Source organism: Ruditapes philippinarum, unplaced genomic scaffold (assembly GCF_026571515.1).
Source record: "Ruditapes philippinarum isolate M1 unplaced genomic scaffold, ASM2657151v2 ctg7950_1_1_1_1, whole genome shotgun sequence".
Lineage (NCBI taxonomy): Eukaryota > Metazoa > Mollusca > Bivalvia > Venerida > Veneridae > Ruditapes > Ruditapes philippinarum.
This window is the reverse complement of record NW_026867187.1, coordinates 66,087-92,503: the sequence shown is the minus strand read 5'-3', so window position 1 is coordinate 92,503 and position 26,417 is coordinate 66,087. Positions and strand designations below refer to the sequence as shown.

The window sequence follows — 26,417 nt, the reverse complement described above, 5'->3', positions numbered from 1 at the left end:
CAAATACAGAGACAATTCTGCACAGAAGTCACTTGTTTCTGGTGGATAATATTGAAGATGATGATGTAGATACTTATGAAGAGTTGAATGATGGAAATTTTAAAGATAATGTGTCATCTGATGCTAATGCAATTGATGAAGTTGTAAGGAAAGATAACTGTGACGTCACAGGTGATGATTCTGAAAGTGAAGATGGACAGAGCTCTGTTTCTTTTACAGACTGGTGCGGGGACGCCTGTCATCCTGACACAAATAAGAAAAATGTTGTTGAAGATGTTGAGGACACAGTAGAAGACAATGTGGCAGAGGATGATTTTGGTGAAGTTGAGGACACGGTAGAAGAAAATATGGCAGGAGATGGTTCTGATGATGATGGTGATATTCACAGTCATAAAGAAGATGCAGATGGTCTTGGTGATACCTCTAAAATGGAAATGCATACAACAGATGGTGCAAACATAGAAGATGCAACTGAAAAACAAAATGATGAGACTAATAATGAAGTTAAACCTGTACCAATGCCTCGAAGAACTGGGAGAACTAGAAGACCACCGGACAGATATGGAGAATACCAGATGAATCGGATGGCGCAGTGTTCAGGAGACAATAAATTTCAGGTTTTAGATAAATTAATGAATTCTGGAATCCTTGACGACGTAGATAGTGTGCTTGCATATAGGATTGTCAGAGCTTTCGTTAAGTGATATTGTCATTTAAAAATGTCAATATATGTATATGTCATTAATACTGTCAATTGATATATTTGCCATTTGATATATCATTTTACTTTATTTTTTTATAAAACAATGTATGAGTAATAATTTTTTTTCATTTTACTTATATAAGGCTAATTGCGAGGCCGCAATTAAGAACTGTGGGGGCGGAAAGTGGTAAGTTATTTTTTTGTTGATTTTGAATTGATATTAAGTCAACTGAGTAAGGTGTGTTACAACTTAATGGATAGTGGTTATGATAAATTTGGGTGAGTATGATTCATATATCTAGTATATAGTATAAAAGGTTAATGAAGTGTATTTTGAGTAGGAGCGTCGTGTAGTTGTTCTTTGACATGACATATTTATGACGTGTGACTTAATGACGAGATGTCATTTTTGTAAGGTGGGGAAGTGTGTGACCAGACCATCTTGACTGTGTTTTCAATGTATTTTGTAAGAGTTTTAGTCATTGCCATGCACTTTGAACTTTATTGTTGGCATATTCTGTTTTGATTGGTTGATAGTAATTTCTTTGTATCACGTGCTGATTCGCGGGGTTTTCAGTGCCGCCTACGTTTTTCTGTGTAACCTGTAGTTGAGATTGTTTCTTGGTAAACTTTTGAAAGTTTGTCTTATCTTTTATAAGGAAATATATTTTGGTATGTATATTTAGTATTTGTTGTATTACATGAGCTTCTGTTGAAATGAGTATTACATTCGTTTCTTTGTTTTCGGCGATATATTAGACGTATATGTAATATTGCATATTTTGTGTACATGAAATTGAAATGGCATAATCTGGTAAATTAACTATTACTACTGTCACATATATTGGTAAATTAACTATTACTACTGTCACATATATTTCTCTCTTTATTTTTAACTTACAGACTAAGCAGCACACACTGGAGAGAGAGAGAGAGTGTAATGCTGAATGTGATTTGTACCATATACTGATGAGTGTACATGTCGTGGTTATGTTTGTACTATGTTATGTTGAATACAGGTTTGACATGTGATTTATATGTATTAGGATCTGTGACATTTATGAAAGGTTAAGTATTAATGTATTTTGGCCACTAGCATTTGAGGAATTAATTGTATTACTCATACCATGATGATCTTGTAAAAATGTTGATCATGTAATATGTATTTGTAATTCATTATTTTAATTATATAGTAATGGTTGATGAAATGTATTTTTCAGGTCACTTGTTGTAACTGCAAGTAGCTGTCAACCATCATTTGTAATTGCTTGTGACAGATATGTAAATAAAGAAAAGAACTTAGAAATGAACCCAACATCTTGGTTTTTATTTAATATATAATGCTTTATGTAAAAGCCCAATAGTAACAATACCACAATGCCCCTATATCAAAAGCTGGTCAGCATTTGGCAACCACTGAATCCGAACATGACAGTTTTGCCACTATGTCTAGTCTAGCTATGACATTAAATGATAATATAGCTGGCCTTAGTGATTTTGCACTTTAAAGGATAGTGATGATAATTGTAAATTATTCTTCTGCTTGAATACAAAGTAAATACACCTTCTTTATTTAATAAATAAATCATTGTGATCAGACATTTAAATACGTTATTATTATTATGCATAAAAAATAATCACGATGATAATAATGAAAAGAAAATAATGATTTATAGATTTAACCTTCATACAATTTGAGTTTGCTGTTAGAGCTTTTTTCCTTTAAAAATCACAATATCTTGAAATTTTAAAATTATTTTGGCGTTTATAAATAACAATAATTTAGTCACAATATATCATTACAAACGTCGATAGAATTTTTAAAGTAATACTATTTTAGTAAATTACCTAAAGAGTGACTTATGTTAAGTTTTAATCTGCAACAAAAGACAAATTTCTATTCAAGTTTAAATTTTGTAAGGTAAGCTGAATTTGAAATAAATTTTGTAAACATGTCGAAGTAAAACCCTTACAATAGTTATAAGATTATGAAGAAAAAAAAATTCATGGACATTTATTAAACTATTTTTGAAAATTACTAAATAAGAAAATAAATAAACAAATGATATAAATAGCACTGTCAGCCTGAGCATTATATGCCCGATAGTGTTTTTTAGTAAAAGGATGAAATATTTGTAAGACATGGTAATTAAATAAAGTATTACCTCCTTCAAATAACAATCCTCCTCAATGAAGTTGAATATTGTGGGCCAAATGGAACTTAAGTAATGCTCCGAAAATGTTTTCAGCTAAAAGGTAATGAAGACCTTGAACTTTGACTTTTTGACCCCAAAATAAATAGGGGTATTCTACCCAATATAGACAATTATCCTCTGAAGTTTGAATATTGTGGGTCAAATGGAACTTCAGTTATGCTCCGAAAACTATTTTCAGTTTTAAGGTAATTGTTTCCTTGACGACCATTGATCATGTGACCTCAAAATCAATTGGGGTCTTCTACCTAATATTGACAATAATACTATGAAGTTTGAACACTGTGGGCCAAATGGAACTTAAGTTTTGCTCCGGAAAATAAATTGCTAACGGACCATGGGGAATAAAATAATATGTCCAAAATTCTTTCGGGCAACAACAAATAGAAAATGAAAAAAGAAAACAGAAAATGAATAAATATTTATCCATATAACCCGTCTCATTTTCGAAGAAGTGACTATTGACAGCTTAAATATCGAGGACAGTGTAGGAAACCATCATTATTTCAACTGAATATATTTATTGAATGTGTATAATTCATACCGAAATAAATTAACGAACAAAGAAAGTGTCGTACACTGACTAAGCCTATGAAATAGGCATGCGTGGTTCGTAGGGTTAATTAGGTGCTGACGCGCTGACGTGATACAGAAATACCATTGTATAAAGAGAAATGTAAATAAAGAAAGCATGAGTTTATGCCAGCATTATTTGTTTCACTATTTAGCAAATAAAACTTTTTCTTTCCATAAAAGTGAATTTGTCTGTAACAGAAGTTTAGTAATACCGTAAATAAATATATTTTTAGACAAAGCAATTATATATGGAATTTATTCATAAGTGTAAGATGCATGATCATATAAAACATATATTTATATAAAAGATATTAGGCTGCTCAAGAACAAAAATAAAATAAATGTACTAAATATTTTTGAATTTATTAACTTTTTTCAAAGGAATATTCATGACAATATGCAATTTAATTTTCGTTTTTATCAATATCTAAAATATTATGAAAAATGCAATAAAATTGTATAAACAGTACCCCCTTTTGCTATTGCAGTGACAATGTTTTACTCTTACGGTAATTTTGTAATTTAGTTGTCATATGTTAGAAATATAGAATGTTTGTATTTGTACCCGTCTATTCCGAATTCTAACAATCATTCAATGCATCATTCAATACTTTTAGAGAATAAGATAACGCGGAATTCATTTCAACAAAATGTTTCAAAATTAATATTCGAGTTGTTAATGAAGAATTTTATCTCTATATCTACATGAAAAATATTCAAAGAAGGCCACTCTCTCATCTAACGATCAAGTACTCATTTGGAACAACAGTACTTGGCATTGACAGGTTAACGTACTCTTGGAAACTGGACATGGGTTTATACCCAAGTTCAGTATACACGTCCTTGCAAATAATCTCCATGTTCTTTACAATAGTCCAATTTAAGTTTTTTCTCCACCAATAAGCTGAATTTTTTTTACGCTCTACTTTACTTACAAAAGTTTTTTTCGAAACAATATGCTTCATAAATTCAGGAAAATACGTCTCGTCTACATTCATGCCTATATAGTTATACAATATTTTTGACTTACTAAGCATATTCGAGGTTAGATCCTCGTAGTAAATAAATTTAAATCTGTCCGGATACTTCTTGTGAACATTTTGTCCTTTCCGAAAGTCATACAACATTTTATTGCACAATGATTTTGCGTTTTCTATTACTTCCTCATCTGTTTTAGAAGGAAACCATTTTGTCTCAATTCTGGAATTTATAATTGCTCTTGGATCTCTAAATAAATGAATGACTTTAAGATTTTTACGAGTATCAAGCAATGACGAAATTATATCTGTAGTTAGTCGTAACACCTTTGTAACTTTATGCAAAAAATGCTTACACGTGTTCGGAATATGCTGATATAGGCAAGTTGTGAAGTTTGTATCTTTGTTTCTGCACATTTCCCAGCTAGGACCTGTTCAGATTAAAACAATTTGTGGAAAGTATTTAACATTTAAAGTTTAAAGTGTCCAATAACTGTTTTGCATACTGGATAGAAATTTGAGAAAAGGGTTAATACTGAGAAATGAATACTAAATTTGTTAGCCGTTATCTTGAATGAAAATAGAGTACTTAAGGTGTTTAACTTTAAATAAATTATGCGTTTTGCAATAAATAGCTTAAATGATCGTACATCTTTATGAAAAAGATAAATAAAAGTATTTTCAAAACATCAAAAACCTATCATTGCATTAAATTATGTCCGAAGAAACTACCCTGTATTTCCTGAAATATAAGTTAATATCAGCAAAGTTACAGATTAAGTCACATCTGCTTATGATATAAAAAGGTTTCATATAAACGAACCCCCAAAATTAGCATGAATTTCGTGGTTTATAGTGGTCCGATCAGATTCGTTAAATTCACAATCGTAGATCTTGTGTAAAATGTTAACTGCCGTTTCAAGTGAACAAGGATTAAACCTAAAAGTACAATTTATTTTGAAATTTAAGTATGGTATGTTTATATTCTTCTATTATATATTATATATTTCATATATTATATAACGACGCTTAAGTTTAAATATTGTATTGAGCTTTGATTGACAATATCAGTATCCGTTATATGTTTTTGTCTAAATAAAGATTTCATGTTATATCAACAAAACACAATTACTTTCAACGAGCAATGGGCATGGCAAAAATAAAAAGTAAATGAACAAAAGCTTTATTTATTTAAATACATGTTTATCAAATAAAACCAGAAAAAAATTATTTCATTTGATTGATGTGTGTAAAATCTTTTAAGAGTTTTAACCTGTAAAGGTAGCTGTCAACTGCTTTCTTTTGCTCACCCGTCCTCTGCGTCGTTTCTCTACAATACAATGTGCACAAGCATGGTTTAATATTAGCATTTCTATATGCAAATTAAAAAGACACATTTAAACAATAAATGATGTATAAGAATAAATATACGTATTTGTTTAATGCATATAGATTGCCATAAACATCAACAAAAATATATGAGTGTAGTAAACCTTTTATGAAACATCGCATACATAAATATAACAACACCTTTTAGACAAAAACAAGACAACTGTAAAGTAAGTGGGAATAAATTTTCACACAAAAACTTCCGACAAATTTCTATCGTAAGTGAATTTTCGATAAATATCCTTTTCACAAAATATCTTAAGAAAATCTGAAGCGTAAAATATGTCGTAACTTTACGATAGGTGTCCCCCATTCGTAAGTGTAATTTCTGAATCTTTCATACAGACAGAACGAAAACAAATAAAAAATGGAAGAACAACTATTTTGTAAGCAAACAGTACATAATAAATAACACAAATTAAGTAAAAAAATGTTTTTCCAACATTTATTTTGTTAATTTCCAATGTTTTTCTAGAGAAATAACCATGAATATAACGAACAACTTTGTTTTGTGGTTTTGTGCTACTTGAAGTTTATGTTTAAGTTGTTTAGTAAGGCCACTATTCCAAGATGAGCTGGCATAATCGGAGTGACACTGTATTAAAGAGTTACATACTAGTATTTTAGCTCCATATTCAAACTGTTGCCTTGTCTATACAAACAATTTAATCCAGAGTTTACTTTCTGTGTTATATTATCAACAATAGAAGTGGCTGAGAGATCATTGTCCAAGATAGAACCGAGAAACTTTACTGATGGCTGAGCTTTTAAGGTGTAATTATTACAGTATATTTTAAACTGCTCTAGTTTTGACAATTTCCTCTTAGAACTAAAAACAATACATTCTGTTTTACCAAGATGTAATGATAGCTTCTTATCAACAAGCCATTTACTGCAAATTTTTGTAGTTCCTACCTTTAAAATTTGACTTTAGTGAAATAAATTGCACATCATTGTAAGAATAATTACATCTAATACACTTATTAATTCATAAATAGAATCAATAGAGGACATTACTTTAACACCATGTGATATTCATACTTCAGACTATATTTCAGTATATCAATTGACAGACAGTTTACATAGTTCAACATTCACTGACTTTGTAACTTCACACAATTCATTCCACAGTCAAACGCTTTAAATCTAACAAAATCTCTCGGTGGATCTTTGAAATTGCCAGAGCAGTAAGATGGATTAGAAGTCATCGATCTAACATCCCTTAAGACACACTTGTAATTCATATATATAGTATATTTATGTTTTTTCATTTACGCTTTAACATATTTAGTATATAGCTATTTCACTAACATCGTTCTCTGGAGAGTTAAACAGTATAGATACCTTCCTCCGCGTAATACCAAGCATCTCCGGGATAACAGAAGCACGATGAGTCAGTATAATACGGTACTGTAGTATTAAAATTAAAAATTATATTATTACTTTTTATATTATATAATATAAATATATATATAATTATTTAAGTTTTAGTTTTTTAGAGTTGCGCATGTATAATTACTATTACTTTATCATTACGAGAGTTTTAATTTTAGATATATATACAAAAATTTATACCTGAACTAGTTATTGCACATTCAGTATCGCAATGAACGTGCTGGGGGGTATCAATTTGTTGTAAGTGAATTACTTAAGATAATTTAGCTAACGAGTGGCTTTGAAAATGACTTGAGATTTAACTTACGATTATCGTTTAACAATTAGATCAATCGACTTTTTGTGAATTGTTGCAGGACGGACCTAATTAATCACCAAATATAAGTACATTCGTCACACCATTATGCATATTTAACAACAATAGTATTTGGGACACTTAATTTATATATACACTTTGAGACTTTACTAACATATAAGCAATACTTGTAGTTTCTATTTAAGAACAATACTTGCCCTACTAATTTGACCCAAAGTGCAATACTCTTAGAACTAGTTCAATTAATTACTGCAATGCAGCAATATTTTATACTAAACGCTACTATATAAATATTATATATTATATATATTATTATATATATATGTAATATATATATAATACTATTATATTGCAAGTTTTAAAACAGATTTCTTATTAAATTATTTATAAAATTTATTCATTATATTGCCAGCATTGTATAATTACTTATGTTGCTACTTTTTTATTCATTAATAACGAAGAAGACCTTTTTTTCTGAATCTTTTAGATAAATATAATTATTTTCAATTAAGATAGAAAATAGATCTATATCATTTTGAATCATTTTTCTTATTGAAACTTAATTGTGTTCAATAATATTTCAAGCTCTTTATCACTTGATTTTTAAACCGAAAACAAATATAGAGCATGCACATCAGTATCAAATGAACGTTGCTTTGGGGGGGGGGGGTATCGTTAGATTTGTTGTAAGTGAATTTTTATCTTAAGATAAAATTTTAGCTCACGAGTGGCTTTGTGAAAATGACTTGAGATTTAACTTACGATTATCGTTAGTAAAAAAATTAAGATCAATCGACTTTTTGTGAAATTGTCTGCAGGACAGGACCTAATTAAATCAACCAAACTATAAGTACATTTCCGTCACACCATTATGTCATTAGTTTAAACAAATCAATAATTGTTTGATTATGAAGGACACTTTAAGTTTATATATACACTTTGAGACTGTTACTAACATATAAAGCAATACTTGATACGTTTCTATCTTAAGAAAAACAAATACTTGCCCCTGACTAAATTTGAGCCAACGTGGCCAATACTCCTTAGAAACTAGTTCAACGCGTTAATTACTCGGCAATGCCAGCACATTATTTTATACTACTATTATCATGACTACTTATTATAAAGATATTATAATTATTACTATAATAATAATAATTATTATTATTATTATCATCTTCATTATTATCATTATTATTATATTATAATTATTACTATTATTATTATATGCATTATTATTATTATAAGCATCATGATTATCATTATTATTATAATCATTATTATTATTATTATTATTATTATTATTATTATTTATTATTATTCACAATCATGACGTTTGATGTAAATGTTGAACTTTAGACCTGACTTTTGCACGCGATAAAAGATTAAGATTCGTCTAAATTTGTTTTGGAATAACACATTTTTTGTATTGGCAGGACAATCTATGCACTTTTACAAAAAAATATATATATATCATATTATTAGACGTACAAAACCAGTAAATAGAAGCAAAATCTTTTCAGATAGAAGTTTTAATACAATTTGTCTAAAATTATGGAATAAACTTGACAGAGATCTTAAACAAATGAAATCTGTACAAATTTGAAAGAGACAATTGAAAACTATTTATCATGAAGGACTTCTCCTCCCTTTTCTAAGCACAATATTTATAGTTAGATATAAACTCTGCTGTCCAAAACTGTTGAATATTTCTATACTGTAAAGAAAGATGGAGACTGATATCTATGTGTATTTATATGTATGTATATCTGTGATATTTGTATATGTGTCTATGCATATGTATGTATGTGTGTGTTTGTGTCTACATATGTATGTTGTAATTCTTTTTATTAATTTTGTCAATATAAAATGATGTGTATTTCAATTTACTATTGTAAATGTCTTTTAGATATTAGTGCTCGCCAATTTTTTTAAGCCAATCACCGACGAGGATTTTTCAAATTTTCAGGTTTCAAATCTTAATAGAACAGATTTTATATAAACTGGACGTTTTATATTATAAAACGCAAGTGGGCGGAGCTAAGTTTCGAAGAGCGCTAAAGTGAAATATACGCATGTGCAGAGATCTTGAAGTTTACTCCTACTAATCAATATTTATGCATCATGTTTTTTCCGTACACGCACATGTATATCGTCACTACGGCATAGAATTAAAAAAAAGAGGTTCATTGAAATGAAAATAGGCAAAATAACAGTAAAAATGTTTTATTACTTACGGAACCAGTATCATTTTATAATTTCCAAATAAAAAGTTCATTTATTCCAACAAAGTATGTATGTAATATTTCTTACTTTTTATGTAAATATTACAGCCCGTGCCGCTGCAAAACCGAAAGTAGGGTGTTTTTATTAATTTTACATTTATTTTTGACAATATACTGCCATTTGTCCGAAGATGATATGTATATGAACATAATAAATATGTATGATGCATATATAATCAAGCTACACGTTCATTTTAGCCCGAAAAATATGTCGAGGTGACGGGCGAGGCAAGACATGTCGACTTTTTGTAGCTTATTGTGAAGTTGCAGTACATGAAAATCGGGCACATGACAAATCAGCACATAAATAAAACATTCTAGTGTTCCGTGGTATACATCTTTTCTACGTGTCATAGGCCTACCTCCTTTCCTTATTACAATGAATTTTTACTGCATTGTTATCCATCGCTGGTTTGTTTTTAGCAGAGAATGACCGGGTACCGTTTGAGAATATTTTGCAAAGAGGGTACCGCCGTGACATTGTCTGATTTACCTTGACAGAATGCGGGAGTAAGCTATGCAAAACACGTGACCCGTAAATGTGTACCGCTATCCCTTCCAAATATGGTTATACACATTTCTAGGCTATCGTGTGACGTCACGCAGAGTGTTGGGGCGGAAAAATGGGCGGAGCACTAAGCCGGTTAGAGTGCATATTGGATGTTCTTCGTAAATAAGAAAGCTACAGTCGCTTCGCAAGCTCCGCTCCTTTTTAGCTTTCTTATTTACGAAGAACACCCAATATGCACTCTAACCTATACTTGTACAACGCCATTAAATATGTTTTATACGTAGAAACAAACTTTTTATCAAATAATCAAGTTTCAATGTACAAGTAAATGAACAGAAATATCCACCAGTTTCTCTTTTTTCTTACAATATTGTCACACGCAAACACGCTTTTTATTGTTTTTCTTTCTTTCTTATATGAATGAAGAATTAAATGACAACATTTCTACTGGAACAACGTCTTTTATCTTAACGCTTTTTGCAAGTTTTTATTGAAATATGTTCATTCACTTTATTTCTTTAGATTGTGCTCACTTCCTATAAAATCTATAAGAGAAATTATGTTCTTTTTAAACTTGTGATATTGATATTGTAGCGTGTATCGAGCTGATGATTATTATTAAAGTACTTCAAAATAAAACTTTATATTCTTAAATGTAATAATTATATATTTTTTCTTGGGATACTTAACCGGAATGATTTGAAACATTGAAATATGAATTTTTCTTGGGTTTTCTTAACCTTTTGAATATATACATGTATCAACTTTTATTTTATGCTGGAATACTGATTTATTCGTGAAAATTACATTTGATATTTTCACAAGATTTTCTCGTAGTTCACGAGATTCACAAGATTTAATGTTACACACAAACAAATATCCTCTACATAAAAATAATTCCAGAACTAATGAAATGCAAAATAACAATCTCAAACCAATTCTTATATTATTCAAAATATAAATTTTAAGAAGCACCAGATACCTAAGATTTCTTTATATTTGTTAATAAAATTACCACTTCGATCTTAACCGTACGGAGACAAATAAAAAACGATTCTTACATAAAATATCAATTTCTTAAAATTATTTATGCTCAAGGATTGTTACAGAATTCATAAAACGCCTTTAGTACCAGATAAATGAGATTTCTGTGTTGCAATAAGTATTTACGACTTCATTTCCAATCATCTCCGCAATGAATGAAAATAATGATTTTGATTGAACAAAATAATAAAACGTTTCTTGAAACTGATTTTAACAAACCTTAAATGACTTCTCTTACAAACTATTGTGAGTAATCTCTTACAAACTATTGTGAGTAATAGATAAATAATTTCAAATATAAACACTTTGATGGATACCCTAAATTATAAAGGTTTGATAGAAACAATATCTTAAATACATAGTCTTCATATCATAGCGAATTTTTAAATGGATTATCATATTAAATACAAATGACTTACTTATAGAAAGAGGAGTCAATCAAATTAACTATACAGTACGTTTCTGTCACACGATTATCAACTTGTTCATATACATGTTATCTTATTAAAAAAATTGTGATTATAATTAAAATTATAATCAAATCCTAAATATTATATTTTTGTTATGAATACATTGTTTAACTCTCTGTTATTATCTATCACAATCAATTAGCTTAATAAAAGCAACCTTGTAGACATTTAAAACATCTCATCAACACTGGTCGTTGTAATTTACAAAATGTAGTTGATTCGAAATTTAGCTAGAACGTTATTGAATATGTGTTTGCATACGGGAGATATATAATACAAATAATTAAAAACACTCCCTAAACATTCCACACGTCGTTATATACAATAAGTGACAGTGAATGTGTTTATTACCCCGCAAACAGTAATAAAGTGAATGAAGATATTATAAAATATATTTTAATATTATAAAAGAAATCAAAGCAAAAAAGATATATAAGCATCACATACAAGGCACTTGAAAACATTTTAATAAATCAATTTTTTAATTATTAAAATCATATCTTGAATCGAAGTTTCCTGTCGCTAAAAATATAATCAAGTTTTTTTTTGTAAATTTAACTCATTACTGCTAATATATCCTGAGTCAAGATGTATTACTAATAAGCACCGCCTACTAACCTTATCTAAACACTATACACTCTGTATCAAATCAGTTAATAAATAAAAGTTCGATATTCTAGACGTGTTAGTTCTCTATCGAAAGCATAACACCGTTGAAGGCCTTTGCAAAACATGAGCACGGTACGTGAAAGTCGAGTCATCCTACGTACCAATGATAATTGGTTGGCCAGTTGTGACTTATTCGGATGGATGTTGTTATTCAAAGAGTCGTTTTGTTAAAAGGAAATACCGTGGATGAAGTAGTCGCCGCATTCTTCAACCACTTACGAACTCTCGGTTAATACAGAAACATCGCAAGCTGAGTTGCCGCTGGTGTCTATACTGACACCGGACCAATAATATAAAGATATTCTTGCCCATATAGTTAATTATAGCGGCCAGTATTATTTACATAACTTAAAACAAAGATGCGATATAACATTGATGAAAGAGTGCATACTGATCATGCTCATAATTATATGCTGCATTTATACATAATTTGATGACTTTTGCAGTTACTGCAAATTGCATACGAAAGTTTTCCATATGTTAACATTATCTACTAGATAATGAAACAAACAGTATTAGCAACACACAATTGTGAGTTAATATTTATGTGACGGAATTTGATAAATCAACACTTTTTGTGTGAATATATACCCGAAAACGGAGGAAAGGAATAGTTAAGAACTTTTTGAACATATGTTTTTATATTAACACGAATCTAACAGATTCTTACATTCATTTTCCCGGAATTAAAAATTGAATCAGTATTCATCCGAATACATGTTAATACAAGATTGACATAATGTAAATGTGCAGTCCGTTTCTTTTTTTATGTATATATACCTAGCAATGATATCTTTGTATGTAAAGGTTGAAGTCTTTTTGTACATTCTTACTTTCTACTAGAGACATGTTATCTTCGGAAATATTCAGTGACTTGTAAACCATGTGCTTGAACGGGAAATACAGTTTATCTTCAAGATAAAATAGTATGTATATCAATAAACAATATTCGAACATTGAGAACAGTTTTGTGTGTTGTATTATATGAGGGAGTTTATTAGTAATTATGAGTGAGAATAAGAACTATGATAACTACAGCGGAGTAGTAAATGTAACAGAACGAAAATCTATGTTTTCTGTTTTCTTATTTCATACATTTATTCCAAAACGAAAGCAAATGCATCTGACATATATCAAATAAATATGAAAGTGTATCTCATTAACTCCTTAAATTGAATGTTGTCACAATGTCAGTGAGCTAATTAGTTAAAATTGATTTATCGATTAATATATCATCAATGTACACACCATAACAGCGGCTGACACATATATAAATGGGATGGAATAATGCACCTCTAATCAACATAATTGACCTGCTTACATATATAATCAGACTGCACACACTTACATTATGTATCTACATGGAAACATTAAAATATTAGGTGCTTTCTTCAACATCAAAATTCAAAATTACGACAGAAGGACAAAATAAACGAAAAAACAAATGAAAAATATTTGTGTAGTCAGACTTATCAAAAATATATTTAATCAAGCGCTTTAGACTAACACAGTAAGAATATTTGAATTTTAATTCAATGCTTGGAATAGTTGACGTCATCTCAAGGAAATCCTTCTTGATACAGTCATGCTAGTAGACCCCATCAGCTATGTTTATTGATTTTGCATGCATGTATAAAACACTAAATGTTGTTAAAATTGTTTTGCACTGATCCAGAGGAAAACGTATTCAACATCTTTTCCGATTTCTTATGAGGAAAATGTTTTGCAAGGGTTTGAACAACCGTACTGTGTGACCTTGAAGGCAACCGGACGATTTCTTTCCATATTATGCCAGCATCCGTACATTGAGCAAACCTCAACATTGACAATTTCATTGTCAATATTTTCTTAACGAATATGCGCATTTCAATTGTTCCCTCATTTTCTGTTACCAAGGTAATTTATTATTTTTAGAGTCAAGAGCGTATACACGAATATCAAATGTAAAGCTTCTAAATTGTAGTCTAAAGCCGTTAATTTATTTTTCTGAAATCTCATGTTTTGATAAAATAGAGGTTTTGCAATAGACAAAATACACACAATCAAAAACATACCGGTAAAATCTGATTTGAGATTTGCTAAAAAAAAACGTTTTCGCTGCTCGATCTTAGTTGAACTACTATACCTATATTTTAGTCTAAATCCGCGTTTTGTCGTGAAAAACTCGCTTTCAAGCGGAAAGTATACACTTGAGTGTACACTGTGATGTTATTATCAAAAACGTTAAATATAAAGTTATCTTTTGTGTCGCACGCACACCAAAAAGTATTTGACTTAGAGTCATGAAACTTCACGGGAATGTTGCTCTGCATGTGTAGTTTTGCACCTGTGCATTTTCGTGTGGATTTTCTTAGATTTTGTACAGTTATATTGTCTCACTTCAGTGTTGTTATATTTTCTGGTCCTTCGGGATCATTGATGCCAACACTATAAAGTGTTGAGAATTGAGTACCGCTCAAGCCTGTGCTAGGGGGCGTGAGGGATGTTGCACTAATTCATTATCCCTCATGTACATACTCAATCAAACCGAGTCTGCAATTCTTATGTTATTTTGTGGTGATTAATGCTTCCGAGGGATCACTTTGTTTCCAGAATTTTGTACTTCACAACAGCAGGTGTCAAGTGCCGTGTGGCAGCCGAAAAATGTTGCCCCGTACTTCACTTCAGTGTTGTTTTATTTTCTGGTCCTTCGGGATCATTGATGCCAACCCTATGAGTGTTGAGAATTGAGTACCGCTCAAGCCGGTGCTAGGGGGCGTGAGGGATGTTGAACTAATTCATTATCCCTCATGTACAGACTCAATCAAACCGAGTTTGCAATTATTATGTTATTTTGTGGTGATTAATGCTTCCGAGGGATCACTTTGTTTCCAGAATTTTTTACAACTTTAAACTTGTATCGCACGAAGCTAAAACAATATTTGATCTTAAGTCATGAAATTTAAAAGGTATGTTGTTCAGCATGTGAAGTTGTGCACATGGATATTTGTTTGTGGATTTATATAGTTTTTGCCCTAGACGTAGTACAAATTTGCAGTTTTGAACTTGTGTCGCATGTAGCTCAAAAGTATTTAACCTAGAGTCATGAGACCTAACATGAATGTCTCTAAGCATATGTAGTTGTGCACCTGGGTATTTTGTGTGGATTTATTGAGTACTTGTAGAGTTATAGCCCTTGACTTAGTAAATATTTGCAATTTTCAACTTGTGTCGCACATAGCTCAAAAAGAATTTGACTTAGAGTTATGAAACATTACAGGTATGTTCATCAGCATGTAAAGTTGTGCACCTGAGGTTCCCCTTGTGGAATTTATCTGCTTTGTCAGGGTTATTATTTGCAAAGTTCAATTTGTGTTGTGCGTAGCTCAAAAAGTATTTGGCCTAGAGTCATGAAACTTAACAAGTAACTTAGCAGAAAAGTTGGTCAGAATGTGTATTTGTGAACCTTGGGATACGCTAGTGGATTTACCCAGTATTTCTAGAGTTATTGCCCTAGTAAGAAACGTTTCATTATGTTTTGTTATTTTGACCTTGAGTGCTTGAGTTAAATCAACAATTTTACAGGAATAAGTATCAATGTGAAGCTATGCACCTGGGATTTGGCAAGCGGATTATTTTCCAGTTTTGCTAGAGTTATTGCCCTTTACTTAGTATAAGTTTGCTTTATTTATCTTGTTTATGCATAGCTTAAATTATTTGACCTGTAAGCCTGAAAGTTAACAAGCATGTTGGTCAGCACATGTACTTATGCACCATGGGGATTTATTCAGTATTTGTAAAGTTCTTACCCCTAATGAGATCAAAGTTTTCAACGTGTTGCACATGTAGCCAAACAGAAAATGACTTAGAGTCATAAGATTTACAAAACAGTGGAGTGTGGAGGCTCCTGTGTCTAATGGACACATTTCTAGTTTTGCCAGAAATCACAGATTTTTTTTAACAGAAAATGTATTTTATAAAATATTGTATTTCAACTTTTAACTTGCTTTTCAACTTGGTCCAGGCGCACACTACATGGTCATTATGTCTTATGCATTTACACACATTCATTTTTAGAATTAATCTAAACATTACACGAGTGCTGACCATTTCATGTTATTGATACATGTCCTTCGAAGTCATCGTGTTATATTGACCTACAACTATATTTATTTTTCTATTGCGCAACAAATTTATACATAATTATATGAAAATATATCAAAAAAGTACAATTAATAAAAAAATTAATTGATCGGGCGAAAGCAAAGAAATACGGATGGAAAGATAGGCGTAACACATATATTTGTGGTCTACTGGATTCTTTTCTGTGATGTTTAAGTTGCTTTTACCAAAAAAGTTTCTATTTAAATAGATGGAATTTATGGTTCAATTCAGGGTTATGGGTAAAATGTGGTTCATTACCCACTTGATGTTGATCCTGAAATACGAATGAAAACTACAGATATCAATCCATTGTAGTAAAGCTTTTTTGTAAATGTATTATGCTGTACAAACTCTTGTTTGATTATGTATTTCTTCAATAACATTAAATTCAGAAGGTGATTTGTTTTTAAATTAAACTGTCATTTACAGGAAGCATTGTTCTAAGAGACTTGAAAAAAAATCTTGATAAAGTGTGATCCGTCGGATGCAAACATTAAAATTACATGACTATTGCAGACTGGTGTTGATTGAGTGTGTACATACGATAAATTAAAAAGTGCAACATCCTTTAAGCCCCTAGAACAAGCTTGAGTGGTTCTCCATTTTCAACACTTAAAAATCACGGAACCAATGATCCCAGAGGACCAGAAAATATAACAACACTGGGGGAACCTTTAAATCAGTATGATATAGATTTTTGGCTTAAAACATTGTTGTTTAGGTGAATGAATAAAATAATATAATAGGATAATTGAATTATACCCTTACATCAAGATTAACGATTACACAAAATGTAAGATGTTCATTATGATTTCATATTTTTAATTTTGTTCGATTGCGTTAAACAATCATTACATCATCTTCGAATTGACTGTATGACATTATAAGTATTGCTTATCCATATCTTTATATCTATTCTAATATACTAAAACGTTTATCATTTGTTGAACACTTATCGGCGATAGACGAAAATCAGATAGATATAATTCTATAGACAAAATGAAGAATATTTGAAAAGAAGTAAGTAAACAGCAAAAACAAGTACTTTCCTTCTGTGTTTTGTTTTTGCTCTCTGTTTAGTTTTCAATTACCTTAACTCCTTAAAAGCTAAAAATATCGCAGTGTCTGGCCACGCATATTTGTAACTATTCATCAAAACAATGTACTTTCCATTTCGCAACGACATAAGTGTTGGCATAGAACAGGGTGTGCCTTTCATTTTTGCATACAAATGAATTTATCATTAAAAATTAGGAAATGCAAATATTTTCGCAAATTAAAAAGATGTGAAGACATAGAAAAACAAAAAAAATTAATTTTTAGAAGTCCATAAATGACTTCATATGATTTGAACTATTTTTGTATCATCTTTTTTGATGTAATATGACAGTAAGTAACTACACATGTACAAAGAATGCATCCTAAAACATGGCTTGTCCAAAGCAAATAATTGCATGAAACACATCACGAACAGTAATCGCGTACCGTATTTTATTTTAAATAGGCATTATCATAATTTATTATTACTATTACTATGATTTTAGTTCTCATTTTATCCTCTTTATTGTCCCCTTTATTGTTGTTGCTGCAATTTAAATAATAAATTCATTTACTCTATAAACTTTAGTATTGTTTTTTATGCATAGACAACATTCAATACCATTATATATTGTTAGAATTATATCATAAAGTGAAGAAAATTCAGTTCAAGATTTAAAAAGTATTTAACAACTTTGACAATCCAGGAAAAAACGTAAACATATTTGAAATGAATGATTGTCAAACATAGCATTATGTTCTTACTACGATAGTAACATGTAACATATCTGTTTACAGTATTATACTATGCTTTTCTAAGGTGATGTTCTGCGTGCTTTGGTACAATGTCAATGTAAATGAGCAAAAATTGACCCAAGATATTGGCAGGAGTATTGATTCTTATGTCCTGTAATCCAGTTAAAATCCAAGTCATGGCAAGCTTTTATTTGGTGCATTTGCATCTTTTTGTTATAAATTTTATTTCCTTTCAAACATTTTGTCTAACCTTAGTTCTTATGGTATGAAGTAGAATCTGAATTAATACAAGTAATATGCAATCTTAAGTTACAAATTAAAAATAATTCTGAATCGAGACATACACTTTCTCTTTATTTGCTTTATATATAAAATATGATCTATACATAAAATATATAGAGACGTTTCTAGGAAATAAGGGACATAGACCGTCATTTTAGTTACAGTGTTGATTAAATAGCTTAAAACTTTGCAAACATTTCGCCTATCGCCTATTAAAAATATCTGAATATTGTTATAGATTACCTGCATTCTAGTCGATCTGACCTGCAAACTGCATTGTACCCATGCCAATACGTCCATTTAGCAAGTTCCCACAAAGGCTCGAAGAAATAAAATGAATCAGATCTGTGTCCAAAAATCATGCCGGTCAAAGAACTTCCACTTCTCATATAACTGCTCAATAATATGTCGTACGGTTTTACTATAAATAGAAATATATTTTAAAATGTTGCTAAATCTTATGAATATTCAAAATGCTAATTGTTTTTAATAAATTTAATTTAAAAGCAATATACACCCATTTTGTTATTCGGTGGATACACACAATTTAATGAACTGTTAACAGGTTTTTGCATAAATGAATTTCATAAACAATTTCAAGTTTCTTTATTTAAACAAAACTATTTTCAAATTAAAAGAATAACTACTCACGTTTAATCTCTCGCTTCAATGGATTTGCTTCTTTAGGCCTGGTCTTGAAAATACCTTCTAAAATATAAGCACATAGTAATAAGAGAATGTGAATAAAATAATCCGGAAATGTGTTCGCGATAAAATTACAAATTTTACGATTATTATAATAAAAACGTATATTTCTAGATATTTGAAACAGACATTGTGAAGCTATTGATAATAATGTATAATACTGACAACAACTGTTATCTATACATTTATGAATACTTTGAAATGTTATACTGTTTCGACTTTCATTTTGTAAGAACATTTGTATCAAATCACTTTGTCTAACTTATAACCCTACTATTTGATAAAACTGTTTTCATATGACTAAAATGTAGCTGCAATCGCATTGGTCCAAATGGTATGCCACAAGAACATACTATAACATCATAATCACAGGCTGCATTGGATTTGCCCAGTCTAGATCGAGACTCGTATCCAATGACCATATATCGTAGAATAAAACAAAATTGTTGCCTTTTGTTCTTAGCGGCATATTTCTAGATTAATATACCATTACTAAAACTATAATAGTTAAAGGTTACACCACAATGATGATAATAAACTTAATTTTATACGGCAGCGTTCTCCAGTTGTTGCACGTTTAATAAGTTCCTCTTTTTCCCGTGGTTGAACGATACAGACAAAAGTTGTACATGTGTTAGGTTGTACTTTTTGTATTTTCTTTTTCTAAAAGCCCAATAATATAATAAAACAATTATTGTCTAGTGTGTCATTCAATATAAAGTGTGATTCTCAGACAGAAAGTCATATTTTTATAATATTATGTCATTTACCGATGAAAATCACATTTATTCAATGCCACACTAGCCACTTATTTTATAATAGACTTATTTTGGGGTGTAAATCAATACTGAAAATGAAATATTACAACATATGTAGTGAAAGCTAATACATGTTACAGTGTTGTAATTTAGTAAGCCAGACTAGCCGTGGTATGCAAACTACTGATGCGTTTATTATGATACAATTATTGACTAGTAAGCCATTTAATATGATTTGATATTCACCGGCATATGACAAATTGACTGAGGCGATAGCCGATGTCAATATAATTTTCTTCCAGTGAATATCACATCATATTCAATGGCTCACTAGTCAATAATTGTTTTATTATATGAATAGCAAATGATTTTTAAAATGGTAAAGCTTCATACACAATGTTGCCTGTTTTCATTGAAGCACGTGAAAAAAGCGTACTGTGAACAAGATGACGCAAGGCGTTTAGGGGCTACGCGAACGCTACGCAGACAAAAGTAATTCGAGTTTATACACATGACTGCGGTGCAACTTGAACTATTATTGTAAAGTAATGATATTTTAATAGAGAAATATGACATTAAGAACAAAACACACCAATTATTGTTTTATTCGCACGTGTAATTAACATTGTATGATTTATGGTCATTGAATATGACTCTTGATCTATTTTTAGATTGGGAATTCCCATTCAGCCAGTGAATATGATAGTTCACACAGTGAGTATGATTTTATAAAAAAATCTATCAACTACTTTTCAGACATATAAGATTGTAGCTATTTATAGATCATATAATAAAAAAACAAAAAATTAATGATACATACGTGATGCATACATCATGCATATGCATATAATTGCTGAAAAAAAAGATTTAATGCACATTAACATTTTACTTGTTATCTAACACGTGTATAAAGTGAGCATAAGTAAGAATGTATAAACAAAATTGAGACGACTGGAAACGTACTTATGCATTTATCTTATGTCGATTTACTTAAACAGCTTTAGCAGAAGTTTTGTATTTCTAAGACTTATTCTTAATTTTTATGCAATTAATCTGAAACTGATAATCATTCGAGAAAAACGTATTGAAAAATAAATCAAATAATGAAATCTAAATAAGTGCAAAGCTCATGTTAGGAGATATATTAGAAATAGATGAAAGCAATCGTGTTAATGTTTATTTAAAGTTTAATAAATTCGACATACTTGTGTTTATAGCCAATAAAACCCGGAAAATAATGCTTTTATTGAAAACACGTTTCTGAAGTTGTGAGCAATTCATCTTTTTTGATTCTGCACAGATAATGCTTTCTCAAGAAGTATATATTCTGTATTTTAAAATACGTATGTTTATAACATAACTTAAAGAACAGATAATAACATTAATTTCATTTTTACAACACAAATTTTGTACATATAAATGATTTCAGGCGATGTGATATTACTTACTGAAATGTTATAAACGATGAAAATATATAGCCATGAACATATACATATACAAAGGTCAATTAGCATCAGCGCAGTTTCAAGTTTTTTAACCAAAGGCATACACTTTCGCTTAAGTAACCTATTTGTAATGAATGAGACTACACTCTGAGCTTTAAGATAGCTTGTCAATTAGATGATTTCATAGATAAAATATTATATTTTAGGACTGAAATTCTAAACACAATGAAATATGCTGCCTTTATGTTATTTAAACGGTTCTCCTTAACAAAAAATGAGCATTATCAAAAACATTTTTAAACATTTTTATCATCAGCATTGTAAACACAAAGTAACAGAACATATTTTATACAGGTTTTAAGATAAGTTCATATTCATCTAAGTCAAACCTTAAGAAACCTTTATGTATTTTGAGATATTGAGATTTATAAAGGATGGACATTTTTACATTGTGTATTTCTTTACAGAATTTTATTGTCATTTATTTCGGTTTGTTTAACCCACAAGATCCATTTCTTAAAATGGCAGCACTCCACAGTACATATCAAGTTTCTGCCGTCAATGCCCGACAAGCGTTATGTCTGATAATTTTGATCGGAAACTACAAAAAACTTGAAGAGAAAACACGTTTTGTTGAGAATATATTTCTCATAACATTGCAAATTTAAAATGAAATTATCTTATGTGCAATTAACAGTTGAAAAAAATGTTATTTTCAATCCGTTGAAGTAAAAAATCTTCTGTGTTCTGATACCGAAAACAATACATTTCGTCCCTCTGGCAAAATATACGAGTCACAAAAACACTGTCCCTGCTTTAGCTACTCCCTTTACATAAAAAAAATCAGAAAAACCCATAAAAACAGGTGTTAGACTTGTAGATTTAATTTGCTACTTTTGAAAATACCCCCTGTAAAATGACTTGTTTTTTTCCAAATCATGCTGTTTAACTTCAATATTTACACAAAAAATGGCGTCCGTGACATCTTTTATCAACAGCAAGTGATTTCTGGCCATGTTTTCGAATTTGCCAGTGATCATATTATATGTCAAAAAACAAACTTCATGCCAACAATGCACATAGACATCATTTAAATCCAAAATAGTAACTATATCCAAGAAATCCTTTGAAGCTGTGGCTTCAATAACTGTAGTGTGCAACCTATGAGTAAGACTGTAAAAAACGTTTGAGTACCTGTTCCGATATATACTCAACATGGCGCTTGAATGACAACATGCTGAAATATCACCTTTTCACCGAACGGAATGAGATTTAAAACATCTATTTTATCTGTTTTCACCGATTTATATAGGATAATGAATGGAAAATTAAAATATCGGCGAAAAAAAGAAACGATATTTTTCTACTGTGTGATCATGATTTCCGCTAGCGTCTAAAGATGCTCTTCTTCAACACTGTAGTTAAATTCCTAGTTATGCACTGATCCAATTAATGTGTCGAAGAGGTTACAAACAAATTTTTTCTCTCATGAAACAAAAATAATGTACCTTATGAATTATTATTCATTGAATTCAAAGTTTTAATCATAATTTTAAATACTATAAACTTACAGTTCCGTAAAAGCCATTAAAATTGTGAGTTATAAATTTTTCATAGAAAAACCTGTAAAAAGTAAAAATCTATAAGTCACCTGAACTTCAAAATATAACTTTAATATTAGACGTATTTTTACAATAATAAGAAAGAAACTTTATGCTGCATTTAATTTCATCAAAAGAATTTCAGAGAATTACAATACTATCTGCAAACACAGGTAGAATAAGAAAAATAATTAAAAAGTTATACTCGGCTCAATCCATCTGGTATATAATATACATAACGGGTTTATTATTATTTTGTGATCCTACTGCCCTTTGTTAACCACAAAACTTTAAAGGACGCATATGTTCATTCTTTGAACGCATTTTTGTTGTTGTTTTCTACCCGTTAAGCATCGTATTTCATTTTAATTTAAGTATATAACTGCATCCTTATCTTTTTATCATAAAAAATTTCACATTTTAAAATTAAAAAAAAACAACTTTTTATTTACTTCTCATAAATTACGCGATCGTATGGGTTAATATATTGGTAGTATTTACTTTGTATTTCCATGTACACAGGGGGTAGATAATTTGGCCAAGTTCGCTTATTTTCAAGTGTGCAAGCAAAACCATTTTAGCAAAAATATAACAGATCATTGGTTACAAATTATATGAGTAATAAATATTGACATAAACATGTATAATTACCGCCTGTTAGTATAAACTGTTCATAATACCGATACATTTATAAGTGTAATGCCATTCGTGCAAAGTGGAATATTGTACATAGTTATCATATATTTTTGATACTAGAATGCATGTAAATCTCTATAAACAGAGAAAAGCATGGCCATTGTTTACTACTGGATATTGTATCAATTATCACAATAATATGGGAGAAGGTGGGCTGCAGTAGATAAACCAAAATATTAAAGGTGAATGTGTTGCCTCTTTTGCTATCAAGTATTACAGGTCTGTAGAGAAAGTATGAGACCGGCCGTAACGAGGAGTTAGCTCATATAAGTGACATGATACGATGTAAGATGGTGACTTGAATATCGGCTACTATTGTCAGAAAATAAAATTTTCATTAAAGTTTAAGTTTTTTATTAAGTTCTTCACAGATTTGGTTAAGTTGAGTCTGTACATGAGGGAAAATCAATAAGTGCAGCGTCCCTCACGCCCCAAAGCACCTGTTTGAGCGGTACACAATTTTTAACTCTTTAAAGTGCCTGAATCATTGATCCCGAAAGACAAAAAATTTAAAATATTTAACAGCACTGAAGTGAAGTACGGGACATTTTTTACAGCTACAATACGGCACCACGAACTTGACACCTGCTGTCATGAACTATAAAATCTGAAAACACAATGACCCTCAGAATTAATCACAACTTGTTAGACGTGTTAGACTCTTGTATGCAGTAAAAGATTGGACCCTTAGTTTACATGGCACAGACAGCTCTTTTCAATGCTTCGTCCCTGTTAGTGTCACCGCTGTACAATGACCTATATATTAACTCTTTTTTCCCAATATACTGAGGACATTGCACATATTTAAATTATGACTACTAAGGTTTGAAAGTTAAGCATTTTTTATCATTCAATAATTTGTTCCATCTGTGCAGAGAGAGTGGCTTGAAGGCAAATAATTGATTTCTTCAAAGTCCTAGGGCATTTTTCTGTAAAATATGCTGAATCGTACCAAATTTGACCTAGGTTTACTTATTATGAATTTATGTACCAAAGTCTGCTTCAATATGCGCAACATTTGCAAATAAAATGAACGAAAACTGCATATTATTTGAAATGTTTTAAGTCCAAGGGTCATAACTCTGTCAGACGTCGCTCGTCCGAATGCAAAACAAAACTTGATCTAGATATTCATATGTTTAAATCTGTATTCATATACTTGTGTGAAGTTTTAAAGCGATATCACTAATTATTTAGAGTTTAAAAGTTATACTCTTGTCAAAATTTGTATCAAACTATAGAACGAAATACTTGACATACAGTAACGGAGAACGTTTTAACATGGAATGTCTTTATTTTTAGACACATCACTCCTGTACGTGAACAGAATAATATGTTTCGGAACAAAATAGTATGTATTTTTAAATAGTGTTTTAACACTTAAGTATTTTTTCCGCATTGCCCCATTCTCTCTGAAGCGTGTTTTCACTGAATCTTAAATAATGTTTTTCGCAGGAAGAAATGATCAAGTTTGAACAAAATGATATCAATTTACTTATGCCCCTCTCTTTCCCTGGCCAAATTGCTTTTCTACTGTCTGTTTGTGGTCGGTCGGTTTCTCAAAAGTTTATGATCATTTAACTTGCAGATGTTGCGCATTTTTAAAGTGAGGAAGTTTATGGTTAATAAGTGAATACCTTCTATAATTTCCTATTTTGAATTGTTTCTGGTGGTTCCCCTTCCGTTGACGCCCCAGTAAATAATCTTAACATCTTATATCATTTAATACCATTCTTTTACATAAAATGAAATACTTCCTCTCCTGATGTTAGAAGTATTCCATATTTCTTGCTATCCAGTTATTATTTCGAATTTGTTTTTGTTGGATAATATCCCGAGCAATAAGAATGTCAGTTTACAAATATTGTGTTTTTTAAATATTTTGATATTTTTGTTATTTATTTCACATTCAAAAATAAGTTTGAGCTGCTTATATCTGGTCATCGTATTCTAGGAATTTTAGTGACAGTTGGTATTGCTAGCTATCTCCGTTTGGTTAAAACAGCTTGAACGGGATCAGTTAAATCGAGCTATGTTATATTTTTGATCCATGAAGTTCGACATTTGCACTTTTAATTGTTTCTTTTGAGTGTTGTATTGTAGAGTTATGTACTCATAATAATGGTTCTTTCTCGAATAATATTAAATCAACCTTAGAATATGTTAAATGCTTTTTAAATTTGTCTTTTCTACATCTCCTCTCCTTTCAAAATTCCATTTTTTGGTCCCTTTATTTTCTAGTTTAGGACACACGCACTCTTTTCCCTGGATACCATACGCCGCTTTTTCTTAAATGGCACAAAAATGTCTTATAGAAGGTTCCATGATAACCGCCGTATGAACACATCTATGTATATTTTCAATTTAATGTTTCGCTTTTTTCATGTTATTATGTTGAATTCTGCTTGAGCTAGGCCGTGAACTTAAATTTGCATTTTACAATTC

The 26,417-nt window shown here is 30.3% G+C and overlaps 1 protein-coding gene across 1 annotated transcript; it reads right to left on the bottom strand.

Annotated features, from left to right (window-relative positions):
* Positions 1-3,895: 3,895 nt before the first annotated feature.
* On the bottom strand, positions 3,896-21,561 carry LOC132735207 (carbohydrate sulfotransferase 1-like). The gene is made up of 7 exons (XM_060722146.1): positions 21,436-21,561; positions 21,051-21,083; positions 19,419-19,475; positions 19,011-19,188; positions 5,743-5,799; positions 5,293-5,408; positions 3,896-4,900 (listed from the first exon to the last, which is right to left on the bottom strand). Exons 1-7 carry the CDS (start codon positions 21,509-21,511, stop codon positions 4,227-4,229), a joined length of 1,191 nt encoding a protein of 396 aa, XP_060578129.1. The 5' UTR covers positions 21,512-21,561; the 3' UTR covers positions 3,896-4,226.
* Between the last annotated feature and the right edge of the window lie 4,856 nt (positions 21,562-26,417).

What these genes read in the sequence shown, in the direction of transcription:
- LOC132735207 (XM_060722146.1), bottom strand. Translation starts at nt 21,511, where the DNA reads ATGAATTGCTCACAACTTCAGAAACGTGTTTTCAATAAAAGCATTATT. An exon ending in TTTATTGGCTATAAACACAA is followed by an intron (nt 21,084 to 21,435) that starts GTATGTCGAATT and finishes CTTTTTTTTCAG; the next exon opens with CAATTATATGCATATGCATG. An exon ending in ATTGAAGCGAGAGATTAAAC is followed by an intron (nt 19,189 to 19,418) that starts GTGAGTAGTTAT and finishes TTCTATTTATAG; the next exon opens with TAAAACCGTACGACATATTA.